General features: G+C 48.8%; 1 protein-coding gene across 9 annotated transcripts in view; it reads right to left on the reverse strand.

The window, feature by feature from the left end:
- KCNN3 (potassium calcium-activated channel subfamily N member 3) overlaps window positions 1–18,402 on the reverse strand; it is a 163,298-nt gene that overhangs the window by 59,434 nt on the left and 85,462 nt on the right. For 6 of the 9 annotated variants that reach the window (XM_063626460.1, XM_063626459.1, XM_063626461.1 and 3 more), the window contains exon 3: window positions 4,938–5,356. In XM_063626460.1, coding sequence (XP_063482530.1) covers window positions 4,938–5,356 — 419 coding nt within the window. Of the gene's footprint in view, window positions 1–582; window positions 1,670–3,089; window positions 4,785–4,937; window positions 5,357–18,402 lie in introns of those variants that run through there. The other 3 variants (XM_063626468.1, XM_063626466.1, XM_063626465.1) reach the window with 2 other exon arrangements.

Below are 18,402 nucleotides of genomic sequence, written 5' to 3' on the forward strand. Positions count from 1 at the left end.
TTTTCTTGGAGTGGAAGTACCCCTCTTGGAGAGGGTAGGAGGTTGTGGGAAGGAGATGAGAGGAGGAGGGAGCTGTGGTCTTGCTTCCTGCTGCTGGCAAGTGCAGGCCTGGGTGTCTGAGGCAGGGGCAGAAGACAGTACAGGAAGGAAGCCTCTTTTTTATCTCCTTACAATGGAAGTGGTGGCTCTTTTAATGAGAGAAAGAACAGGCCACAAATTGTTTTTCTCCTGCTTTAGGAGCCAGGTCTCCAGAATAAAATTTCTCATTAAAATATCAGTATGCCAAAAGTTAACCAGCACAATCAAAAACCTGTTGACAGACTGGAAGGCCTGGCACACTGAGACAGCCTGTTGCAGAATTTGGAGCCTCAGGAGGGACCAAAGTGAAGGGTCCAAAGGGTCCAAAGGGAATCCACTCAAGAGGACAGGAAGGTCATTTACAAGCATGGCTGTGACAGCAAGGCTCACCCCACTTCATCAATGTTATGGGAGGCCTTGTTGCTCCTCCCAAGGAGATAAACATACGAAGGTGAGCTGGCAGGCCACTGCTCAAGGCACGCTAGGAAGGCTGGCTTCTCCAACCTGCTGCCGCAGTGAGAACCCGGGGCCTCAGATGGTCTCTCCACCAGTAAGGCTGCTCAGCACTTGACAGCGTATAATCAGGAGGTTCCTCCCTGAGAGGTCTGTAGGAGGTGGGCAGGCAGCCAGGAGAATCCCAGAGAATGCGGAGTGCCACAACTGTCAGGCCTCGGAACCCATGATGTAATGCCTCTCCAGGGGCCAAGGAAAACAAGCCCGCTGTTGTCACTGCCCTCCCAGCAACCAGGCGCTGCCCTCCCCATGGCACGGCTGTTCTGCGTAATTACGATCCCACTCTCTCTCCTTGGGAGGAGGAAATATGAAAAACCTTTGTTGTCACATAAAAACCAACCCAAGATATGAGAACCGTCTTTTAAAATACATCTTGCTGTAGAGAGATTTCCATAGCAACTTCAGAAGTGTGTGTATACAACTAGAGACAAGTCCAGGCTGATGAAAGCTACCTGGAATGTGAACAGGCTCTGGGCATCAGCAGCTGTGGATTTTTCTAGAACTTGTCATGCTGCTGTGTGACCCTGGGCAAGTCACTTACCCTCTCTGATACCTAAGGTGATAGAATCATCATTAGATCAGGCTGAGATCAAGGCATCTTGTCCATACTACCCTGGTCTGACGCTTCAGTTCCCCAAAGCTTCCCCTGCTTCCAGCTTCTGTCCAGTCTCTGGCTGAATAAGTCCTGGATGAAGGCCTCTGCCAATCTTACTTATTATTTGACATTGGGAAAGACAATGATCATTTAAGCTTGATTTTAAAAATAGTGCTTAGTCTTGATAAGAGAAGTGCTTTGCCTGTTTAGGAAACAATATATTAATAGGGCAGATTCCTGGGAAACAGTCTGTGAGATGCTGAGATTTGGGGGTGGAAGTTTTATTGGGGCTGCTCTCAGGATCAATGCCTCTGGGATCTAGAGGAAGCTCCCAGAAGCAGTGGTAACAGAGGCCTTAGGCGATCCCTCAGGGACCCTGGAGCCTGGCTGAGTGTCCTACTAGAAGCAAACGGGGTTGGGCCTTTGAACTCCCACACTGACAAATCCCCTCGGGAGCTTACTGCCCCCAGGCAAGAGGCTTGACCTGAAGAGAGGGACTCAGTCACAACCCCAGCTAAGGGAAGGAGAGCCCGGGTCCTGGAGGGGCATCCGGGTGAAGCAATATGTCATCCACTACATGGATGTGTTTGAATTGGACATGAAGGCAGCCCGGGAGGCTAGTATGATAACATGGTCAAGACCATAGGCAGCAGAGGCAGGGAAAACAGCAAGACTGGGATTCACATGTCAGTCTCAGTGGCCTTAAGACTCTGAGATTGGGAAAGCTGCCAGTAGAGTCGAGGCCATGATTTCCTCGTATGTGCAGGATTCAGCCTGGGTTGGTGACACACATGGAAGTTCAGCGTCAGAAACCAGTTCAGATTTTGGCTCCACGCTTACTATTAATAGCTCTGTGACCTCGGGCCAGTTACTTTCTATCAGTTTCCTCAACTCTCCCATGAGCCTTCATGTCCAATTCAAACACATCCATGTAGTGGATGACATGTTGCTTCACCCAGATGCCCCTCCAGGACCCGGGCTCTCCTTCCCTCAGGCAAGGTACTTCTCTCATAGATCTATTGTGAGGGCAAGCTGGGACGGCATATGGATTTTACACAGAACTAGCACAGGAGTGCAACAATAACATCCACCATGCTTTAATACACCTCATGTTATACCTAAGTCTTTGGTCAAATGGCCTTTTCGCAAGAGAAGGGAACTTTCAGAGAATTTCCGATTTGCTCATTGTTCCTCTGTGCCTTGGTCTTAGCGGGGACTTGTAACCCATGTCTGCAGAGAAAGAGAGAGAGACCCAGTGGCCCACCAGGGACCAGACTAACCCAGCCTCAGCTTGGAAGCTATGGAAGGCCATGCAATATCAAATAAGATGCATCATCTAAGTACTTTGCAAACTACATTCTTTAAAACAAGCTTATTTTCCAGTGAAAAATAGTCACCCCTTCTTGTGATAGGTTCAATAAACTATGAAACTCACTTGCAGGTAGTTTGTTGCATGTTCAGCCATCTGAAATACATGCCAGAGAGCATCTGAGGAAGTGAAAGACTTCAAATAGCTTAAAGGGCTACGCAAATTCAATTACTATGTTAATAGACAACATGGCTTCCATAATTTAGAAAGGAAAACAGGAAGAGTATAGGCCAATGTATGGTACAAGTTGGGCTGTTCTAATTATAAGAAGGCAGCACAAAATTCCCAAAAGTTATCAAGGGATCTGCACTATTATCATTAATTTTCACCATCATTGGATTGCAGTACACAGTGCATATATACACCTTGTTTGACTCTAACAATAAATCCTGTATCCAGCTTTCAGATGAGAAAATTGAGGTCCAGAGAGGTGAAGCGACGAGCACAATGTTGCTCAGCTAACGGTACCATGAGGAGTTTGGGGTCGGAACCCAAGCACATGCTTTCTCCATTGGGGGAAGAGTGTCTGCTTACCGGAGAAGGCTCATGAAGCCCTGTGCAGTGTGGTCCCACTCAGAGCAGATGTTGCAATGTCAGCTGCTGAGTAATGGCGAGGTTCTGAATAGGTGAGCATGGTGTGTCCCTGGGGCTCTGTGTGTGACAAAGGTCTTCCAACATTGCACTGGCTCTCAGAGCCTGAACCTGCATCCTGGAGCCTGAACCCTTCCTTGTTCTGCGGCAGCAGAATGCCCTCTCGGTTTGACCGTGTGTCTGCTGGCCAAAACGCTGAAAGAAATGTCTGCAAACAGAACGTCTCAAAAATAGGTAGGAGATATGGTTCAAGGCACCCATGTAGGTGTGTTAAGGCTAACTCCTCTCCAGACTTCTTTGTCTTGTTTGATCTCTGCTAGGACATTGGTGCATGGAAGATTTGGCAATATAATTGTAAGTGTTGACAAATTAAGGATGACTATCAAAATCTGTGTAAATTACACAGGATGCTTCACCATACCTCCCAACATAATAAAAATAATCTATCTCAAGCAAACATAGCTTCATTCTATCTCAAGTGATCCTCATTTTAAAATGAGGAAACTGTAGCCCAGAGAGGTTAAGTAACTTGCCCTAGGTCTCACAGCTACTTAGGGGCAGAATCACGGTTTCTAACCTAGATTTAGACTCCACATGTCAAATAGATTAAAATGAATATCCAGGGCTGGGTGCAGTGGCTCACGCCTGTAATCCCAGAATTTTGGGAGGCCAAGGTAGGAGGATCACTTGAAGCCAGGAGTTGAAGACCAGCCTGGCCAACATGGTGAAACCCCATCTCTACTAAAAACACAAAAATTAGCCTGGTATGGTGGCGCATGCCTGTAATCCCAGCTACATGGGAGGCTGAGGCAGGAGAATTGCTTGAACCCAGGAGGCAGAGGTTGCAGTGAGCAGAGACTATGCCACTGCACTCCAGCCTGGGCAAGAGAGCGAGACTCCATCTCGAATAAATAAATAAATAAATGAAATGAATATCCAGGACCTCTTGCAAGGAGAAGAGTCATTAAAGGCAGCTCGAGGATGGTGGAAGGAGGTGGCCTCAGTCCTGCCCTTGAGCCTTGATGATGGCTGTTCCAAGGAGCTGGCATTTTGTTCTACAGCCCTGGATCTCTGTCAGGCCACATCTCCCTTCTATCCCATGAGTAGCTTCTCTGAATGACTCCCAACCACCAGCCTCCTAAAACAACGTTTCCCAAAGTATGTTCCATCAGTACAGTGCTTCTCAAACTAAGGTGCGTATGAATCACCGGGTGACCTTGTTAAATGCAAATTCTGATTCGGTCATTCTGGGCTAAGGCCTGAGATTCTGGGAATTCTAACAAGTTCCCAGTGATGCCAATGCTGCTGGTCTGTGAACAAAACTTTGAGTAGCAAGGTACCAATAGTGCTTTATAATAAAAAGGATTTGGGGGCAAATACAATTGAGAAAGGCTGAACTAAACAAAAATAAATGGTTTCATTACTGCAGGACTTCTCAGAGCCTTTAAAATGCTAATAAGCATTATTAATACCCAAGAGGAATAAATTGCAATGTGTTATATGTGAGTTACTGATGTAACCAGAATGCTTTGATATATTGGTTTGCAGAGAAGGAACAGAAAATCAGGAAAATTCTGTGCCTTTTTCCCACCTTACCTTGGTTCCAATGCTGCAATTCTAGCTCATACTCAACCCCAACTCAGCACTCCCCTCTTTCCCATTGTCTCCTTTCAGGTGTCTGGGTACATGCCTGCCTCCTCCATCAGACCACATATTTCCTGGCACCCCTGCTCCTTCTCCCTTCCCTGTCCCAGCACAGGGTCTGTACTCAGAAGGCCCCAGGTGGAATACCTTTCACAGACACGGACGGTCCAGGCAGCAATGATCCACAGAGAGATGCTGAACACGAGCAGCACAGTGCCAGGGCAGATGGTCATGAGCGTCTTCATGACAAAGCGGGTGTTGAAGTTGATCTTGTTGAGGGCCCCGATGCTGCGGGACGAGGCATCGGTGAAGAGCTTGCTGTGCAGCAGCATGACTCGGGCAATCAGGTACAGGCGCAGGAACATGGGGATAGACAGGATGATGTCCACATCGGCCTCCGCCCGGGAGGGTGTGTAGGAGAAGGCCAGGCGTGCCGTCCAGAAGAACTTGTACTCGCCAGGAATGGGGTGGATGGCGCACACCAGCATCTCCAGGCTGATGTAGAGGATGCGCTCGTAGGTCATGGCTATCCGCCAGTCATCCGCGCCATTGTCGATCACGAAGAGCTGGTGGGAGCAGAGAGTCCATTAGTGTGGCCAGGACCAGGAAGCCCACAGCAGGGTCCAGGCAGGACAGGTGGGGCAGGCTGGGGCCGGCTGCTGGGCTCAGGTCAGCCTGTCCACCTTAGTATGCTCTTTAGGGGCCTTGCTATGTGGCAAGAGCCCTGGATGGGGAGTAGGGAGACCTGGATTCAGTCTACCTGGGAGGCCCTGGCTAAGACACTTCGACTCTCTAGGCCTCACTTTCCTCCTCTGCAAATTGCTTCCTGAGATACAGTGATTTTTAATAAGAAATAACATATTTGGTCTTTATCCTGGTTTAGGCACAGTTCCTAAAACCCTAGGAATTTCCAAAGTGATAAGTGTCTTTTGTATGCTAATGAGATGACTAGTGGCTGGGGTCAGGTGGGGATCCAGGGTGGCCTCAGGATTGGCCCTGGTTGCCAGGGGGAACCCATCTGGTGATGAGAGGGTTGCAACTTTCAGCCCCACCCCACCACCTCCTGGGAGGGAAGAGGGGCCCAAAGGTTGAGTTGATCACCAATGGCCAATGATGTCATCAATTATGTCTGTGTAATGAAACCTCCATAAAATCCCAAAAAGACAGTGTTTTTTTTTTTAACTTTTATTTTAGGTTCAGGGGTACATGTGTAGGTTTGCTATATAGGTAAACTCGTGTTACAGAGATTTGTTGTACAGATGATTTCGTCACCCAGGTACTATTGGGTACAGTACCCAATAGTTATTTTTTCTGATCCTCTCCCTCCCACTCTCCACCCTCAGTGTCTGTCGTTCTCCTCTTTGTGTTTCGGATGAGCTTCCAGATAGCTGCACACGTGGAGGTCCCTGGACACGTGGAGGGTTGCGTGCCCAGAGAGGGCATGGAAGCTCCATCCTTTCCCATGTGCCCTGCCCTTTGCTTCGCTCCCATATGGCTGCTCATCTGAATCCTTTGTAAGGTCTTTTATAATAAACCAGTAAATGTGTTTCCCAGAGTTCTGTGAGCTGCTCTAGAAAATTAACGAAAACCTGAGAAGGGCGTCCTGGGAACCTCTGATTTATAGCCACTTGGTCAGAGGCTCAGGTAAAACAACCCGGGGCTGGTGACTGGCATCGGAAGTGGGGTCAATGTGGTGGGACTGAGCCCTCAACCTGTGGGAGCCAACACTAACTCCAGGCGGACAATCGGAGTTGAGTTATATTGCAGGACACTCAGCCAGTGTCCACTGGAGAATTGCTTGGTGTGTGGGAACCACCCCCTCCTTTTTGCTGACCACAAGTGTTCTATGTTGAGCCACTTCCCAAGGTCCCTTCCAGCACACAGGTGCCAAATTGGCTGTTTCACGATGGTGAGAAAGATCAACTTATTTGTATTAGAAACACATCCCTGAGTCCCTGCCAGACCTGAACTGAGCCCTGGAAGGGGATGTAAAGATGAAAAAGTCATGTTTCCTGCATGAGTGAACTCACAAGGGCTGGCACAGATCCCTTCTCCCCACTCAGAGAAGGGAGCAGCAAGTGTTTGCTGGCAGCACTGTGCTCTCAGACAATGCAGTGAAGTGTTCACGGCACGGACTCTGGAGCCAGACTGCCTGATCCTAACACTACTGGCTCCATGATCCCGGGCAAGTTACCAAACCACCCTGTGCCTCAGTTACCTCATCTGGGGATGATGATAATAGCTGCTGCATAGAGGTCGCTGTGAGGCTGCAGTGGGTCCGTATATGCAACATGCATGGAATCCTGCCTAGCACCCAGCACGCTATGTAACTATTAGCTATTCTTATTTGTAGCATTATTAATGGATCTGGTCTCAGTCTTTCTGTAAAATGACAGTTGGGCTCAGTGATGTCTAAGCTTCCTTCTAGCCCTAACCTTTCACGAAGACGCTTCCTGCTGTCACCTCATGAGGATGGCTGTTCTCACAAGAATTGACTGAGCACCTGCTGTGTGTCCAGCCTTTGTCTTCCGGTAAGTCCCACTGTGGAGTCCCACCATATTTCATGACTGTGAAAGGGACTTCACATCCTTCCCCTCTGGGGCCTCGGTCTTCATCTGAGACTGAAATGAGAAGCCTCTAAGGTCTTATCCAGCCCTGATGATTTGATTCTTGGAGGGTGAGGCCTGAGATCGGGGCATATGTTCGGTGTGGGCCTCCTGTGCAGGCACCTCCCTTCTGGGAGGTAGTGGAGTGTTTATCATCACACTATGCCCTCTCTTTACTGGGCCCTTGGCCCTCCAGCAGATCTGGCTGTTGCCTGTCCCAGCTCATCCACAAACACATCCCACTCGAGACTCCAGCCTCATATGCTGCCTGCTCCACCAACAGCCACAGAGAGCTGCTGCTCTCCAAAGCTGGTTATGATTGCCTTTAAGGAGGAGCGAGCAGGGTCCTGTGGCCTAACATGAGCTCAGGATGAAGGGTACCAGCATCAGCACCTCCTGGCCGGGAGAGCAGGCCATGCATGCATCCTGGGAAGGCCTGAGCTGCAAGGCTGGAAGAAACTAGGCTGGGTTAGGAGAAATTAATGTTGGGGCCAGGGTTGGGCGGAGGTTTTATTTAACCTGGAAATACACCCTCAGCACAGAAAGAGTAACAGAAAGACTGGATCAGCATGGATTTGCAGGGACTGGCTGAAAGCCGAGTGAAGCCTTCCTTTCCTCCCTTGCACAGGGAGATCAGGGAATGAGGAGCCCTTTGTTCTGTCCATCCAACTGTCTCCTTGATGGTCTGGGCCAAAGGAAGCTTCTGCTGTGTTTCAAAGTTAGTCACCAAGCAGCTTTCTCTCCCCACTTTGCTGCCTTCCTTACGGTTCAGCAGGAACCGAGGACCCAGGAGAGGACCTATGGTACCAGGCCTGGTGTGGGGTGGGCGGGCGATGCTTGCCTTGCTTTTAACATCTACCTGTGATATGTTTCTGCAGCAAGGGGAACATTCCAGGCAATTCATGGGCCCTGAGAGGCATGGACAGGGGAGGCAGCCCTAGGAGGCAAGTCTCTTACCTAGCCAAGCCTCAGTTTCTCTTTCTCCCTGCTCTGTGAGCCATAATGGAGAGCAGAGGAGACAATGGACTGAAAGGGTTGAATAAACTACAAAGGATCATTTGTTCATTCATTTATTCATTCAACAAACATGTGTTGATGGCCCTCTGAGCAGCCCCCCACCCACCTACCCATGAGGATCCTGAAGGGAAACTACAGGGCACTATGGGAGCAACTGGCTGAGAGGCTCACCTGGTGGCTGTAATCAGGGAGCTGTCATCTCTGAACAGCAGACAGTACCCAGCACAGCACCAGCTGGAGACTCACCCTCCTCCTTCCCCAGTGCAGCTGAGCCTGGGTTTTTCCAGACATAGGTTTCCCCCAGCAATTAGAAAGCCCTAATGGCTGCTCAAAGGGTTCCCTCTGCTTCTAACTGCCACCCGACAGGCCAAGCCATGGCAACGTGACTGCCTGGCCAAACTCTTCAAATACAAAATTAAAACCATCTACTCTGTAATAAAGAATCGCATCTGGTTACTATAGTAACTGGGTTCACTCTGGGCAGGAATGGAAGCAACGAGTAACAGATTCCTTTGATTGCCTGATGAGGAGTGGGATTGTAAGTCATCAGAGCTGAGGGGGAGAATGCACCGGCAGCTCTGCCCAGCGTGACGGGAGGGTGCTGGTCCCCAGCTGCCTCTCAGGTGCCCTGCCTCGGTTATGGCTTGCTGGTGCAGGGAAGGTGGGGGCCACATGGGTTAGTGGAGCTGGAGGTGGGAGACCTGGCCTGAAGTCCCCCACATCCAGGTATTAGCCATGTGATCTCAGGCCGTGCGTGACTTCTCCGAGCTTGTTTCCACATCTCCAACAGGGGAACACTAACCTTGGCCCTGCCTGCCTCCTGGGGTTAGTGTTAGAATCCAATAATACAAATAAAAAGTTGGACAATGCTTTACTAACTGCTCTAAAAATGTGAGGGATTATTAAGCTGGCTGGCCTGGGGGAACTCGTAAACAGTGTGCGTAAAGAGGGGGTGTTTTGAGTAGGGGGTGGAGGAGAGTTTTCAGGCTGCAGGTTAAAAGCCTCTGCTAGACAGGGCTCCACTGCAAGGTTTTCTGCATCTGCAGGGTGGGACGTGTCCCAGAAGATCCCATTGCTATCCCACGTGAGGACATTTTATGCTTCCTTCCTTCTGATCCTTGGAATCACAGCTCTCCAAGTGTGGCCTCGCTCCCTCCCGATTCAGAGCAAGTAGCAGATACCCTACCCTGCTGTTTCCTCACTCTGCATCCTGTTCATTCCTAACAAAGCACAATCCCAATTATTGATTTGTATTTGTGAGGTTTTGCTGTCTCTCCCCTTAGACATGGTTCTCAACCTACTTGCATCGCACATTAGAATGACTTGGAGGGCTTGTTCAAAAATACCCATGCCCAGACCCACCCCAGGCCGAGTAATCAGAATCTCTGGGGGTGGAGCCCTGGCACCGGTGTTCTTCTTAAGGCTCCCAGGTGAGTCTAAAATGTAACCAGGGTTGGGACCCCCCCACTAGTCACAGTTGGAGCTCCAAAGAGATAAGCGCTGTGTCTTCCTTGTTCCCTGTGGCATCTCCAGAGCCTAGCCCAGATCTTAGCACTTAGTAGGTGTTCAATAAATGCTTGTTTAGTGAATTAATAACTCCCACTTACTGTGTGCCCCTGGACTAATCTTCCCTCTCTTGGGCTCAGCTTCCTCCTCTGAGGAATGAGGGAATAGACTAGACAATCCCCAAGGTACCTCCTGCTCTAAGAAGCCATAATTCTGTGGTTCTACACAGACCCTCTTGCTGGCGCCTCCCGCCTCATCTGTGTTCTCGGTGCACCTGAGCTCTCCAGGGACAGGAACTATGCCTGGCTCATCTCACCCCACTCCCATGCCTGAGACGTTGCCTGGCACAGAGTGGGCAGTCAGTAGAATTTTGGTGAATAAAGGCGTGTGTAGGCGGATGACTGTGTCATATGAAGAAAAGGACAGATTGCCTGTGGCCCTTGTTAACCACCCAGAATGGAAATTCCTGTTGAAAATCCATTCCTAAGCCTGTGACTCACAAAGGACCTGACAATTCATCTCACACCATGGGAAGGGACACCCTTTTATTCCCAAAGGGTGGTTCAACCTGGAATAAACTGTCCCAGGTGACCTCCAAGCCTTAGAAAGTTCTAGAGCAAGTCTGGAACCAGGATCTTAAGTAGCGCTGGACCAGAAGGGCTCGGGGAGTGTGTATGTGGCTCCACAAAGGACTATCCTCCCCTAGGGCTTAGTCTCAGTCATCCAGCCCTGATTCTAGACCAGCTTGACTGTTGGCCTCTGACGGATTCTGGAAAAGTACTGAGGTGACGTGGACAGAGTGCGGCATGGGCCAGGGAGCACCGTGGGCCCTCAAGTGGTCTGTTCTGGGCTGTTCCAGAGCAGAGAAGCCACAGAGGCCCGGGGCTGACAAACGAGTCTCTTCCTGATGAGGCATGGGTTTGCTCCTTGTATGCTGGCTTCCCTGAATGGGGAACGGAAAGCCACATTCTCTGAGTCATTGACTCTTTCTGCCTCCTAAGCCTAAAAAAGTGATTTCACTCATTGAGGGTGTGACTGACCTGAAGATGCAATGTGTCAGTATCACAGTCTCTGGTTTCCTGAAAGTTCCACTCTTTCCTCAGATAGTTGCTCTGTCCAGAGGTGGCTCTAGGCCTAATCCCTCTACCACTTAACTGGTGGTTCTGAGAACTTGCAGGATTTTCAGTCGTTAGTATAATTCTGAGAGCTCTGGGAGGGAGATTTTATGCAACGGTGATTCCAAACTTTCCTTTAAGAAGCTTGTAATTAGAGAAAAAGGAGAACTAACTCAACTCAGTTCAATATAATAATTATTAAGAATCAACAAGGTTAGGCCACTGTGGGTATATAAATATGAATCAAACACATGTCCCATGAATCAGTTCACAATCTCAAGTAGTTCTATCAAAAGACATTCATGATTCGAATGCAATTTGAAAAGCTTCTTGAGCTAGATAGGGCTTCAGCAGTGCCCGGAAAGCATGCATCAGACACACCAGAGGGGGCAGCTTGCAGAAATGGCCACAAATTCCTCCCATCCCATTCACTTACTTCTGTACATGTGACTTTGCCTCTCTTCCAATCAAGAAGTACAGCCTATTTTTCTCTCTCTCTCTTTTTTTTTTTTTTTTTTTTTTTTTTTGAGACAGAGTTTCACTCTTGTCACTCAGGCTGGAGTGCAACAGCGCCATCTGCCTCCCGGGTTCAAGCAATTCTCCTGCCTCAGCCTCCCGAATAACTGGGATAACAGGCACCCACAACCACACTTCGCTAATTTTTGTATTTTTAGTAGAGATGGGGTTTCACCATATTGGCCAGGCTGGTCTCAAACTCCTGACGTCCAGTGATCCACCCACCTCAGCCTCCCAAAGTGCTGGGATTACACATATGAGCCACCACGCCCGGCCAGTACAGCCTATTTCTCAATCCCTTCAGCTGAACTTAGCCATGTACCTTGCTTTGGCCAGTGGAACATTAAAAAGTGTGATACAGCAGAGGTTTGAAAAATGTCAGCGCCGTGAGGCTCACTATAGACACATGACCTCACTATCCCTTTCACCCCAGCCTGCAGCCAGTACCAGCTGCCAGCCATCAGAAGCCATCCTAGACAAGCTGCATGACAGAAGCTCACCCAAGGTGAGACCAGCAGAAGAACCATCAAGCTGAGCCCAGCCCAAATGACTGACCCACAGAAACGTGACCTAAATTATTATTTTAAGCCATTATGTTTTGAGGTGCTTTGTTATGCAACAAAACTAATATATAACAAAACTAATTCTTATATTTGGCACATATTAGAAAAGCCAGGTCATGTGCCTACCGTGCCCAACATTTTCCTTTTAGATTCTTATTCCACAGCCCCTAGAAGGAACCCTCACGTATCCCGCCTTCCCACTCCACTCAGTTATATTTGCCGGCCAGTCTTTCTCAAGTAACTGGGTGACTGGATGGGGAGGAGATCAGGGTCAAGGGCCATTCCTTGATGGCCATTCCCCCATCCCCACTCCTGCCATGGACACATCATTTGAGATATCAAAGAATAACTCAGAGCATTTAAAAAGTTATTTTGCAAGCAGTCTAGTTGTTTTGCATACAACGTGTTTTCTCAGATGTCAGGAAGTCAGCTGGTAGACTGAATCAGGGAACAAGGGCAAAACGGAATTAATTGGGGTGGGGGCTGGAGAAAAACAGCAGGAAGTCTGGGAACAGTGGACCTTGTTGGCAAATGCTGAGGGTAAACGGATTCGCTGGCAGCTAACAAAGAGGTCAGCATGGCATTCCATCCTTGGACGGCCAGTGAGGGGTAGTACAGAAAGCACTTTCAGTTATTCAGGGATTCTTCAGAAGCCCTTGGCTTTCAGCTGTGGGTATGTCACAGGCCCTCTCCCTTGTCACCTGCACCTCAGGGAGTCCAGGTCTGGGCTTTCCCTGGTTAGAGTGTCTCACCAAGCAAAGATGTCATCACCAGCTCACCACAAGGCCAACACTGAAGGCCATCTGGCCACCTCAGGACAGGGCCGTTCAGCTGCAGTCTCTGCAGGGTCTGGGACAGGCTGCCTTGACAAGGAGACAAGGACACTACCCAGTGCCTCCAGCAGCCACATGGCACAGCCCGAGCTTCAGACTTGCGAGGCCTCCCCACACTTCCTGCAGAGGGGTAGGCATGCAGGGAAGCTTGCCTTTTTTCTTTTTTTCTTTTCTTTTTTTCTTTTTTTTTCTTAGGATAAGTTTAGAGTCAATTCATTGGATTCACTCGTTTTTCCTCCCATTCTATTTTGAAAGCCTTGAGACCTTTCTGATTTTTTATTTAAGCAAAATCTGTCATTAAAATGTTCTCAGCTATCAGGGAGGAGAGCGTATTCCTGCTTAGACACTTTCTGACCAACCTGAAAAACTTTCACTCTTGCACAACTGTGAATTTCTTTAAATTAAAGGAGAGAAAATGGAAAAAGCCTTTTTGTGTACTGTTTCCTCTCTGTGGGGAAAAGAACTTCAGGGAAAATTTCCATCATTTAAAAAAACGTACACAGAAACAAAGCAAGAGGAAAAAATTACAGATTTTCTTAAGATATATTATTTTTATATATAATATATTTTATATTTTGTATATATACATATATAAATTTAAACACCCTGGAGCATATATTCTGCATGTACACCATTACTACGGGGGTTACCATGGAAGCAACATCAAAAATCCTGTAGTACCTAATTAGGTTTCCCTGAGGACAGGAGCTGATTGCCAGTGACGAAATGAACTTCTGGATTTGCAGCAATGATTGGTAAAATTACCAGTCAGCAAATGCTCCATGGAACTAAAGGAAGAAAGGGAGGAAGGTGGGGGTTGGGAAGCAAAGGTAGAGAAAAGGTGGCTCTAAAAGAGGCCAGCCAGTGAACAGGCCTTGTCAGGGAAGTCTATGATTCTACCATAAACAAGACGCTTAGGGCGCTGGGGTCCACGCTACCCCGCTCTGTGTCTAAGAAGAAATTGTCCTCATCTGAAACCATCCCACTCCCTGGGCCCTGTATGATGTCCCACAGTGGCTCTTTGGTCCGGCCAGGATAGGCTTCTCCTGAGTGCCTCGCCAGAGCTCACTTTTGGTCTCTTGCAGTGTATAATGACCACTCATGGGGGTTATGGAGCCTGAAATTTGTTTGGGACTAACAGAGACCAGTGGTGATCATAAATCCTTTCCCTTGTCCTCAGTTCTCGGAGAAAGAAAGCCAAGTTACAGCATTTGAGGGAGCCATTATTTTTTACTCACATAGCAGGAGTTTCTTGATCCCTGACCACATCACCACTAGGGATAGAGCATCCCACCTCTGGCCATCTGTGTGTGGCAAGTCTCTGGACCTCAGATTCCTCAGTGTAATGTGAAGACTTGGATGCAATTTGTGGTTTTCCATTTTCTCTGGGCTTTGGGGCCATTTCTTTTATAAGATTTTTCATGTACACCCAACATGGGAAACAGACAAATTCAGAGCTGTTGTAGTTGAAAGGGTAGAGAAGAATATTCAAAGATCAACTCACTCACCTCCTCCTCCAGCCTAGATCTCTGTAGTGGACCCCATGCTCTCCATAGAACCCTTTGATTGGAAATCCTTTGGATGGACCGGCTGGTCTCTAGTTGTAAGGAGAGACAAGGTGTGATGCTGGAAATCAAGTGTTTGGGGTCTGGTTCAAGAAGTGCTCGATGCACAGGCATGGAGCTTTGCCCTGATCAGCTTATTCACTCATTCATTCATTGAGTATGAGTTGAGCCCCCATTATGTGACAGTCCTTGGTAAGCTCTAGGGATATAGCAAGACAAGTAGACAAGGCCCCTGTCCCCACAGAGCTTACATTTCAGGGGAGGAAAACAGATATTAAACAGGTAAACCATTTAATTTTAGAGAGTGATGCCTGCCAGGAAGAGAATAAGACAGGGCAAAGGAAATGAGAGAAGTCCCAGACAGCCAGGACAGGGCTCTCTATGGAAGGGACCTCTGAATCCAAAGTGAGCCTTGCAAAGGTATGCATTACAGAAGGGACAGCATGTGCAAAAACCCCAAGGCAGGATGGAGCTTAGAGAGTTGGAGAGATAGAAGAAAGAAGACCAATGTGAGAAAGAAGTGAGGGATGATACCAGGTGAGGCCAAGAAGGTAGCAGGACCCAGATCATTGGGACCTTGGATGTCACAGAAGGAGCTTCATCAAAGGACAGGAGACCACAGACCCACTCCCACCAGAGCCATGTGCACCATGTCACCACTTTCTGAAAACACACTGCCCACAGGTTAAATATGCACCACAGCTCAGGCCTCCAAAACAAAATATCATAGACTGGGTAACTCAAAAAACAGAAATGTATTTTTTCACAGTTTGGGAGGCTGGAAGTCTGAGATCAGGGTGCCAATACGGTCAGGCTCTCTTCCCGGCTTGCAGGTGGCTGCCATCTCACTGTGTCCTCACATGGCAGGGAGAGGGAGAGGGATCTCTCTTTTTCTTTTCTCCTAGAGCCGCAGTCCTATAGGATTAGACCTCATCCTTATGACCTTATTTAAACTTAATTACCTCCCACAGACCCTGTCTCCAAGGCAGTTACATTGGAGGTTAGGGCCTCAACAAATGCGTTTTGGGGAGACACAATTCAGTTCATAGCTATTTCCTTTTGTGTCAAAATTACCCAAAAGCCAGACTGTGGGCCGAGCCAGGTGATTTTGCACATACCATTTCATTGCAATCTCATAATGTCCCTATAAGGGAGTAATACATCCATTTAGCAAATGAAGAAACCCAAACCAAGAGAGGTTCAATCAATTGCCTGGGGCTTGCAGCATTCTGTGTCTTCCAAGTCCCACGCCCTTTCACCTGCCAGCCTGCTAAGCAGGCCCTCTATTTGGGGGCTAGCCAGTTTGGGCTTTACGTTGTCTTCTAAAGAAAACTCGGCCGGGCACGGCGGCTTATGCCTGTAATCCCAGCACTTTGGGAGGCCAAGGCGGGTGGATCATGAGGTCAGGAGATCGAGACCATCCTGGCTAACACGGTGAAACCCCGTCTCTACTAAAAATAAAAAAAAAAAATTAGCCGGGCATGATGGCATACGCCTGTAGTCCCAGCTACTCTGGAGGCTGAGGCAGAAGAATGGCCTGAACCCGGGAGGCAGAGCTTGCAGTGAGCCGAGATCACACCACTGTACTCCAGCCTGGGTGACAGAACAAGACTCCGTCTCAAAAAAAGAAAGAAAGAAAGAAAGAAAACTCAAGCCCCACCCTTTAAATGCTCATTCTCAGAAGAATCTTTGCTGACCAGAGAATCAATATACGATTAAAATAAACTGGGTTCTATCCCTGGTGTGTGCACCACCTGGGAAACCTACATTGTTATCTGCAGTCTAGAGTGGGCTATGTTTGTGGAACTAAGACCACGGCTTTCATTTCCACAGATACAATACCCATTTATCATCTTTCCCTTCCTCCCCTTCCCACCAGTGAACAGGCCTCTATGGAGACCTGGTGATGGGGTCCCTAGCGAGGAAGAGACCATCTTAGTTTAGGAGCCCACTTATGCACCCCAGCATGTTTGCTAATAAAGAAGATTCCTCTGGACAGGGTTGGGGTGGGGTCAGAGGAGACCAACACAGGGCTTAATATATGTGCCCTAGAAATGAACAGGAACGTTGGAGGTGGGGGATTGTGAGCTGTGGGACTGGAAGGAGACAGGAGGTGGCTAAGCAGCACCTTGGGCCAGCCCCATGAGAGGGGGAGGCCGGAGCCCACTGAGGACTAACTGCTGCTGACCACCCGTGAGACACGGACAGTGCTGAGACTGTAAGATCAGGAGCATGTGGCATTCAGCACTGTCTTATTTGTTGTGCCACCACCACCTCACCCCTTCCCCTTGCTCCAGATACATGGAAATGTTGGCTAACCTAGAGGCCTTGGTCATGGGTCCCTCGAGGAGCAATAGGAACAGGAAGGGTGCCTAAAGGGGTCACTAAGTACAGGATGGAGGTGGAGAATTCAGCAGAAAGAGTTTGGCATCAGATGAGCTGTCAAGAGAGAAATGGAAGTTTCCGAGCCCCCAGAGACCAGTGGAAAGACACTGGGTCCCCTCCTGGGTGGGATGGGAGTTTGTAACCAATTCTATTTGAAGCAGTAAGGCCAAATGACCCCAGCCAATCCTTGGGTTGCAGTGGCCACACCTTGGTCTCATCATGTGCTCCACCCCAGCCATCTTTACATTGCTGCCAGAGCAAATGTTCTAAAATACAAACCAAATCATGTCACCTCCCCTTCTAGAACCTTTCAGTGGCAACCCAGAGTGTCCAACCTCCTAGCTGCACTTGGCCAAAAGGGCCTTTTCCCACCTGGCACCAGCTGGCCCCTCCATCCCCATCACCTGCCACACCCGGTGTCTCATCCCAGCTAAAAACCAAGTTACCAGTAACCCCTGAGCTTGCGCCCCTCCATCTTCTGTACAAGCACTCCTTCTTCTCAGCTTCTTCACCAGAGACCTCCAGATCAAGCGTGCCTCCCTTCCACACGTCTAAGCTGGTCCCTTCTGACTCCCAGGTGGGGCTGGGTGCCTTCCTCCAGTATTCCCCAGGCTCTGTGGCCCCTGCTTGTCATAGAGCCAATCCCCAAATGGCAGCTGGAGAAGGATGGCCAGAAAGTTGGGGAGTGCTAGCCCCCGTTTCAGGGGAGCGGAGGGAGCAGGGTGGCGGTCTGCATTAACAACGGTAACAGCAGGGGCCATGTATTGTAGCCTCACTGTGCACCAGGCCCTGTGCTGTGTGCCTTACAGGCACCATCTCATTTAGTCCTTAACAGGGTTCTGAGATAGGTATTCTTATTTCTATTTTACAGACAGGGAAACTGAGGCTCGGAGAGACTAAGTAATTTACTAAAGGCCATACAGTTAATAAGGGGCAGACTTAGGCTCTAAAGCCAGGGCAGGCAGCTCTCTTGACTACTGTGTGTGCTGCCCCAGGCTGTGCTAGGAGGGCTTGTTGGGCTGACCCCCGATGTTTGCCTATCCCAGGCCAGGCCAATAGGTGTTTCTGGTTCTTTGTGTGCCTTGGCAGATCCAGGAGTCAAAGGTTTCTGTGCATCTGCTAAGTCTGGGGTAAGAGGTATCGTTTTCTCAACAGGAAGTTTCTGATAAGTTTCTTTCCTTTTGACACATGAAAGGATCCTGCTGAATGTTTGGGGGTAGGGGAGGAACAGTATCATCACTGGGGCTGCTGGGCCCTGATTAGTTCTAAGTCACCTGTTTACCACTCAGGGAGAAATTCTTTAACCCTGGCTTAGGGGATATTTTTAGCAACTAAAAATAAAGAGGTTTTTGGATCTTTGAACAGCCTAGGGAGCTGAAGAACTGAGGTCAGGACCAGGTGGTGGTGGTGGGCAGGGGGTGTTTGTTTTTTCCCCAACTGACTAAAAGGCCCTTCACCTCCTTCCCAAGGGCCAGCTGCACTGTCACCCCTTCAGGGGGAGCTTTT

This window comes from Symphalangus syndactylus, chromosome 12, assembly GCF_028878055.3.
Source record: "Symphalangus syndactylus isolate Jambi chromosome 12, NHGRI_mSymSyn1-v2.1_pri, whole genome shotgun sequence".
Classification (NCBI taxonomy): Eukaryota; Metazoa; Chordata; class Mammalia; order Primates; family Hylobatidae; genus Symphalangus; species Symphalangus syndactylus.